The sequence below is a fragment of the Gracilinanus agilis genome, unplaced genomic scaffold (assembly GCF_016433145.1).
Source record: "Gracilinanus agilis isolate LMUSP501 unplaced genomic scaffold, AgileGrace unplaced_scaffold36301, whole genome shotgun sequence".
Lineage (NCBI taxonomy): Eukaryota > Metazoa > Chordata > Mammalia > Didelphimorphia > Didelphidae > Gracilinanus > Gracilinanus agilis.
Genome location: NW_025369470.1, coordinates 1 through 8275, shown reverse-complemented (window position 1 = coordinate 8275; position 8275 = coordinate 1). Strand labels below are relative to the sequence as shown.

The 8275-nt window shown below is 54.4% G+C and overlaps 1 protein-coding gene across 1 annotated transcript; it reads left to right on the top strand.

The window, feature by feature from the left end:
* Positions 1 to 158: 158 nt before the first annotated feature.
* Positions 159 to 8043, top strand: LOC123254951 (alpha-actinin-3-like; the record flags this gene model as incomplete). The annotated part of the gene is made up of 8 exons (XM_044683835.1): positions 159 to 281; positions 419 to 500; positions 2618 to 2703; positions 3057 to 3149; positions 3982 to 4212; positions 4320 to 4467; positions 6225 to 6375; positions 7883 to 8043. Coding segments are annotated over exons 1-8 (1075 nt in total), but the record flags the coding sequence as incomplete, so codon positions are not given.
* Between the last annotated feature and the right edge of the window lie 232 nt (positions 8044 to 8275).

The window sequence follows — 8275 nt, the reverse complement described above, 5'->3', positions numbered from 1 at the left end:
ACTTCCCAGCTGAGTGACCCTGGGCAAGTCACTTGACCCCCATTGCCTACTCTTACCACGCTTCTGCCTTGGAACCAATACACAGTATTGACTCTAAGACAGAAAGTAAGGGTTTTATTTAAAAAAAAAAAAAAAGGAGACCACGGGCCACAGCTTTAATGAGGGGAGAGGGCTCGAGCCTCACACTTTCTCTCTCCCCCAGCTGGAAGGACGGCCTGGCCCTCTGTGCTCTCATCCATCGCCACCGCCCTGACCTCATTGATTACGCCAAACTCCGTAAGGTGAGGGTCCAGACCCAGCCAGCCCCTGGCCCGGCCCGAATACACTTTAGGCTTCTCTGTTGCCCCCTAACTGTGTTTCCTTCACCTTGGCCTTTGCCTCTCCCCTGACCTGGCCTGGACAATCTCTCTCCTCCCAGGACGACCCCATTGGCAACCTGAACACTGCCTTTGAGGTAGCCGAGAAGTATCTGGACATCCCCAAAATGCTGGATGCGGAAGGTAAGAGGGAGGGACGCCGAGGCCAGGAATCAGTTAGGCGGTCAATGAATGCGGCCCGAGCCCTTCCTTTGTGCGGGGACCCTGCCAGGTGGGCACTGGGAGGGCGACGGGAAACAAGCCCCAGGCTCGGCCTTCCCAGAGCTTCCAGGCTGACTGGGGGGGGGGCTGGGGGGGCACAACCCGCTCCCATGACAACGTAGCAAATGGACCAGGGACAAGACGCAGCGGGAGGAGCCCTAGGATGGATGCCGCCTCCGTTCTGCTTTCCCCTTTGTCTTTGGTGTGGTAGGAAGAAGAAAGTGCTGACTCTGGAGGCCGAGGACTTGAGTTCAAATCCTCTGACCTCTCGTGCCTCTTCTAGGGCTATAGCCTGGCTTCCAATGGCCCCCTTTTTCGATTTACTACTCCCATGACCCTCGGCTGGTTGCCCCACCTCACCCCCTTCTCAGGGGACTCTCTTTTATTAGCTTGTATGTTATTCAAGCCCAATGAAGAGTCTCTGACAATTAAAAATAAATAAACCTTCCATCTTAGAATGCATACTGTGTATTGGTTCCAAGACAAAAGAGTGGTCAGGGCTAGGCAATGGGGGTCAAGTGACTTGCCCAGGGTCACCCAGCTGGGAAGTGTCTGAGGCCAGATTTGAACTCGGGACCTCCCGTCTCTGGGCCTGGCTCTCTATCCACTGAGTCACCCAGCTGCCCCCTTTCTAACCATTTTTAGAACCACACACAAAGAAGAATCTTTTTTGTTTTTAAAACCCTCACCTTCCATCTTGGAGTCAATACTGTATATTGGCTCCAAGGCAGAAGAGTGGTAAGGGTAGGCCATGGGGGTCAAGTGACTTGCCCAGGGTCACCCAGCTAGGAAGTGTCTTGAGGCCAGATTTGAACCCAGGATCTCTAGGCCGGGCTCTCAATCCACTGAGCTGCCCAGCTGCCCCCAGAAGTCTTAGACATAAAATAAAAATATCCAAAAGAACACAAGTAATCGCTGGGCCACATCTTCTCTGTCATAGGACTGTAACATTAGAGATGGAAGGGGATTTTGAGGATATCTAGTGCAACCACTTTGTTTTACAACTAAGGAAAATGAGATCTAGACAACTCAAGTGACTTGCCTAAGGTCACACCATTAGTAAAGGGTGGAGACAGATTTTAACCCAGGGCCTTTGATTCCAAAGTCAGCACTTTCTTCACTGTACCACGCCATATTGGCCCCCAAAGACAAAGGGGGAAACAGGATGGAGGTGGGTCATTTTGGTAGCCTTTTCTAGCCCCCCCATATTTGTCTGTCCAATGCCTCAGTTTCCTCTTTTGTAAAGTGGGAGGTGAGTTCATAGGCTCTCCAAGAGTCCTCCCAGAGGGATCACTACGGGCGGAAGGGGCCAGGAGAGATTGCCAGGAGGAAGTGGGAGCCTGGCTTCTGGTGTGGAGAGAGCTGGTGTCCCAATGCCCAGTTAGTCCCAAAGCCAGTGAGCTCTGGCCATCCCTCGATGGGCTCTAAGGAGGCCTGGAGATCCCGGGTCATAGCTCCAGAGCCAGAGGCGACCTCAGAGCCTGTCCAGCATCACCCTCTCACTTTTACCAAAGGGGAGACTGAGGTCCAGGGAGGCAAATGTTCACTTGGGGCCACCCAAGGGCATGACATCAGGCAGAGCTGGAATTTGATTCCAGGCCTCAGGCCTTTGCACCATACTCTGATGACTCCCAAGGGGGTGAGGGATGGTGCTGGGGAAGAGAGGGAGAGAGAAAGACAGAGCCAGAGAGGGAGAGAGAGACACACAGCAGAGAGACTCAAAGAGACAAAGAGACAAAGAAAGAGAGGGAGGGAGAGACAGACAGATTGAGAGAGAAAGGAGGAGGGAAACAGTGACCAAGCGATAGAGCAGAGGGAAGAGACAGAGAGAGGGACGGAGGGACAGAGAGAGGGACGGAGGGACAGAGAACATTCTCTGGGCCCCTCATTTGTGCCCACGAGACGCTCACACTCTGATGGGAGAAACCAAGATGCAGAAGGGAGCCGAGGCCTCAGGGAAGGGGTTCAGGAGGGAGAGGAGCCAGGCTTGCAGCCTTCTGCTTGCCGCTGATGCCCCCCGCTCTTTGCTGCACCCTCAGACATCGTGAACACCCCCAAGCCCGACGAGAAGGCTGTCATGACCTACGTGTCCTGCTTCTATCATGCCTTTGCTGGGGCTGAGCAGGTGAAGGGGCCGGGGCGGAGGTGTGGGAGGGAGGAGGAGGGATCAGGTTTAGACTTGGGGGAAGACAAATGCGCTGGAGGAAGTCCGGAGCTCCAGGGTGAGGCAGGGGACCACCGAGGCAAAGGCGGGCCAGTACTGGTGGGCATGGAACAAGTATTGCTCCCAAGGGCTTGAGTGGGAAAGCCACTATTTTGTCTTTCTAAGCCTCGGTTTCCCAATCTTTTCATCTTCTGGTGGGAATCCCCGGCCGGCCCCAGAGGAAGGGTGGGACCCGCACCCCATGATGGGGAAGAGAAGGCAGCCCATCCAGGAGGTAGGCTCGGGGACTCTGGATCCCTGCCTTCTCTCCCCAGGCTGAGACAGCGGCCAACAGGATCTGTAAGGTGCTGGCGGTGAACCAGGAGAATGAAAAGCTGATGGAAGAATATGAGAAACTGGCCAGTGAGGTGGGTGCCTTGGGGCCCCCATGATGGCTCCTGCTGCTTAGAATCTGCCTGCTTCCAACTGCTCCACACCTCATTGCTTCTTAGCCAAGCTGTCGGCTGGCTCGCCTTCTCCCTGATCCCTCTAAACTCTACCAGCGGTCCCCTCTCACCCTGGAGTCTCCCACCCCAGCCCTCTATAGACCAACTGGGTTGGGTGTTGAGCAGAGGGAGATAAGACAACAGGCTTTCCCTCGAGGGGCTTTCAGTCCACTGGGAAGAGGATGGGATCGAATCACTTAAGAGCAGGAATTAGACTGTGCTCCGTGTATAGGAGAAACGAGAGGCATTTCCAGTCAGGAGAGCCCAGGAAGGCTTCACGGAAGAGATGGCACCCGGGCCAGGCCAGGAAGGCAGGGCAGGAGGTCAGCTGAGTAGGTGGGAGCTAGTTCCAGCCTCGGGGGATGGCCCTTTCCATGTACACAGGTAGGATGTAGCCTCAGCAATGTGCCTGGCGATTGGAGGGAGGTCCAAGCTAGCCAGAACCCAGAGAACAAGCCGAATCATGGGGGATCCTGCATCCCATCCTAGAGGCAAGAGAAGCCGCTGAGAGTTTTGAGCAAGGACTGGTAGGGTGAAACCTGTGCATTAAGAAGGTTCTGGCCTCGATGGACCAGAAAGGGATGGAACAAGAGGGAGACCATTACTAATTATCTCCTGAGGCACCCCAACAGTGACTGTCCCCGCAGAGCTTCTAGTCGACTGAGGAGGATATCCGAGCAATTGTGGTGGGAGAGGAGAAGCCAAGGGGTGGCCCAGGCACCTACCCTTGTCCTGCCCACCCTCTCTCTGTCAGCTGCTGGAATGGATCCGCCGCACAGTGCCCTGGCTGGAGAACCGGACCAGCGAGCCCAGCATGAGTGCCATGCAGCGGAAGCTTGAGGATTTCCGGGAGTACCGGAGGCTACACAAACCACCCCGTGTGCAGGAGAAGTGCCAGCTGGAGATCAACTTTAATACCCTGCAAACCAAGCTACGGCTCAGCCACCGGCCTGCCTTCATGCCCTCGGAGGGCAAGCTGGTCTCGGTGAGCTCCAAGGCCCGGGCCTCCTAAGGGTGGGGGGCGAGGGTGCAGGGATCCGGGAGGGCTGGGCCTGGCCCAGGAGCACAAGAGAGCCCCCTCTCCCTCCTCAGGACATTGCCAATGCCTGGCGAGGCCTGGAACAGGCTGAGAAGGGCTATGAGGACTGGCTGCTGGCAGAGATCAGGAGACTTCAACGCCTACAACATCTGGCGGAAAAATTCCAGCAGAAGGCGTCCTTGCATGAGGCCTGGACCCGGGGTAAGGGCCCTGCCCCAGGGCACTCCCAGAAGCCGAACCATCGCCTTAGAGCCCGAGTGTGCACAGGGTGATTTCACTGATGTGGGGAGCTCTTGTTGAGGAAGGCCACTATCGTCTCCACAACCTACATTCCGAGTCACCCAGAGCACTGAGATTTTCAAGGTCTTAAGGTTGGCAAAGTGCTTCCCATAGGCCATTTCACCGGGTACTCACAAGTGTGTGAAGTAGAGACTACATGCATTGTTGTCCTCATTTCACAGATAAAAACAAAATCGAGGCTCAGAAGATTGTTTGACTTTTCAATAGTCCCCCAGCTAAGAGGTAGGGTAGGATTCAAACCCAGGTCTTCCCAGACCTTCTAAGTCCAGCTGTCCTTGCACTGTTCCAAGGCAACTCATCATCATCGTCTTCATCAAAGCCATTAATAAAGATGGGAATCATTGGCCATCTCTGCTTCCCATCTAGCACCAGGATTCCTCAGGAACCAGAGATCAGCCACCACTTCCTTTTTTTCTTTTTAAAAACCCTTACCTTGGGGCAGCTGGGTAGCTCAGTGGATTGAGAGTCAGGCCTAGAGATGGGAGGTCCTGGGTTCAAATCCGGCCTCAGACACTTCCCAGCTGTGTGACCTTGGACAAGTCACTTGACCCCCATGGCCCACCCTTACCACTCTTCCCCCTTGGAGCCAATATACAGAAGTAAAGGGTTTTTAAAAAGAAGAAGAAGAAGAAGAAAAATCCTTACCTTCTAGGCTTAGGATCAATCCCTATACCACAGAAGGGTGGTAAGGGCTAAGCAATGGGGATCAAGTGACTTGCCCAGGGTCACCCAGCTAGGAAGTATCTAAGGCCAGATTTGAACCCAGGGCCTCCCATCTCTAGGCCTCACTCTCAATCCACTGAGCTACCCAGCTGCCCCAAGGTTTCTAAAGCCTCCATCAGTTGGAGATCTAAGGAGGAGACAGGTCCTGTTCTACACTGGCAGGGTTATGCCATCTTGGGAGGCCTGGGTTCCATTCTAGGCAACACATTTCAGGAAAGCCATTGATCAGCTAGAGGGTGTCCAGAGTAGGACAGCCAGGATGGGGAAGGTCCTGGAGGCCATGTCGTACCAAGTTCCATTGAAGGAACACGGGCTGTTCAGCTCGGCAGGTGGGTTGTGCTGGCTGTCTTCAAGCATCTGAAAGAAGATGGTTAGACATCTGGTACTTGGTACCGCAGGGCAGAACCCGGAGCTGTGGGCAAAGCAGCAGAGTGATGATTGAGGCCAGACGTCAGGAAAAACTTCCTAAGCATTAGAGCTGTCCCAGAATGGAAGGAGCTACCGCGGGAGGTGGGGGTCTCCATCTCTGGAAGTCTTCAGGCAGAGGCCAGAAGGCCCCTCGTTGGGGACAATATAATGGGTCTTTCTGGGTGTGGGTTGGCTACCGATGTCCTTCCAGCTCTGCATTCTCTGATTCCATTTGAGCCCAAGGAAAACATAACCTTGTCCTGACTGCACAGTGGGAAGGGAAGAGCCCCAGAACAGGGATCAGGAGGCCTGGTAGGGTCCTACCTTTGTCACTGACCCACCTCATAGCCTTGAGTGAGTAGTCCCTTCGCCATGCTGGGCTAGAGTTTCTCCCTCTGCAAAATGGTAGGAGTGGACTCTGGGTCTCTAAAGTCTCCTCCAGCCCTCCTGGCCTCCAACTTTTCTGACTTGGGTGACTCTCTGGATGACTGTGGTGGCTGGGGGCCATCTGCTATTCCCTCCTCCAGGAAAGGAAGACATGCTGAGCCACCGGGATTATGAGTCGGCCTCCCTGCAGGAGGTACGGGCCCTGCTAAGGAGACACGAGGCCTTTGAGAGTGACCTGGCCGCCCACCAGGACAGGGTGGAGCAGATTGCTGCCATAGCCCAGGAGCTCAAGTATGTATGTATGGAATGCCCTGTCCCGTCCCTCCCTTCCTGCCTCTCTCCCATTCCTCTTCCTCAGGTCAAGCGTCACCTTCTCCCACCTCAGCCCTTCTGGTCTCCATCTCTTTCTCTCATGACACTTGCCTCTGGCCACCGCTTGGGGAGTTTCTCTGGCACCCCCTCCCCACTCTCCATTCCTCCCATTAGTGGCCCATCTCCACTACTGCTGGGCCCTCACCCAATAAGAAGGTGGCAAAAAATGCCTTAGACGCAGAACTTGCACCGGAACCTCACTTGTAGCCTTCCAGGAGAATGGAATCTCCTTGAGGCCGGCCCCTTGCAGTTTGGATCCTCGAAGCCCAGCAGAGTAGCTCATGCTGGACAAAGTCAAACTGAAGTTGAAGGCAGAAGGTCCCAGCTCTGCCTTGGCTGCCTAGATCTGGGATTTCCTGAGTGAAAGAACTCTCGTTGAGAAAATTCCCTCCACTAGCCCAGATCACCACTTATTCTGCAAGGCCTCCCCACAAGGTGTGGTCTGGGACACTGAGTGGTGAAGGGGCTTGCCCAGCGCCACATAGCCGGGATATGGCAGAGGCTGGCTGTGGGCCCAGGTGCTCCTGACTCTGAGACCTCCTTGCCACCGCCACCTAAGAGTCAGCTCTTTTTCTTGTCATCATCTGCATTTTGCAAATGAGTAGACTGAAAGCCCTAGTGGTGAAGTGACAACATGGACTTTAAGCGCCTACTATGTGCCAGGCACTGTTCTTGTCTGTGAGTTTATGTTAGGTAGTGCTTAGTAAACACCCACTATGTGCCAGACATGGTGCCAAGCCATGAGGATACGACAGGAAAAAAATAGCCTCTGGGTGGGGGCTTATAGTTGAGTAGGGAAGACAATGTGCAAACAACTAGGGACAAATGAGCTGTGATAGACATGAAGATCAAGGTGACTGGGTGGCTCAAAGGATAGAGAGCCAGACCTGGAGGCAGGAGGTCCTGGATTCAAATCAGGACTCAGATACTTCCTAGATAGGTGACCCTGGACAAGTCACTTAACTTCCCTTGCCTAGCTTCTTACTCCTCTTCTGAGTTGGAACCAATACATAGTACTGATCCTAAGATGGAAGTTAGGGTTTAAAAAAATGGACACTAAGACTATGGAGGTCTGGGAAAGTCTCCTAGCAGAAGGATAGCCAGGCCCTAGGGCTCTGAGCTAGAAGGGATCCCAGGGCCATCTAGCCCCAACCTCTCATTGCTCAGAAGAAGGTAAGGGGCAGAGCCAGGTCTCTGTCTCATTGCAGTTCTCTTTCCATGCCCCCCATGGCCCAGAAATGAGCCCTGTGCCGGTGCTGATGGGGGGTGGGTTGCTATGATCATGCCAGGCAGTAAGGAAGCCCTATAATAGCTGGGGAACCTGGGTATCCTGAGACCAAGGCCACTGGAGGTGAGGTGGGAGCTCAGGGATGGAGACAGGGCCAGCCTGGGTCTGGAGAGTCAGTGGACATTCTGCCCCTTACAGTGAACTGGATTACCATGATGCAGCCTCTGTGAACAGCCGCTGCCAGGCCATCTGTGACCAGTGGGACTCCCTGGGGACTCTGACTCAGAAAAGGAGGGATGCTTTGGAGGTGATGACAGGAGGGGCTGGTGGTGGGCAGCTTTGGGAAATGGACCATCATGGTGGGGGGGCGGGCAGCTAGGTGGATAGAAAGATGAGCCTGGAGATGAGAGGTCCTGGGTGGAAATTTGGCCTTGAGTAGCACTGGGCAAGTCACTTAACCCTCATTGCTGAACCCTTAAAGCTCTTCTGCTTGGAACCAATGCCCAGTATTGATTCTAAGATGGAATGGAGGGATAGGAAGAAAGAGAGAGGAAGAGAAAGAGGGAGACAGAGGGGGAGGGAGGGAGGGAG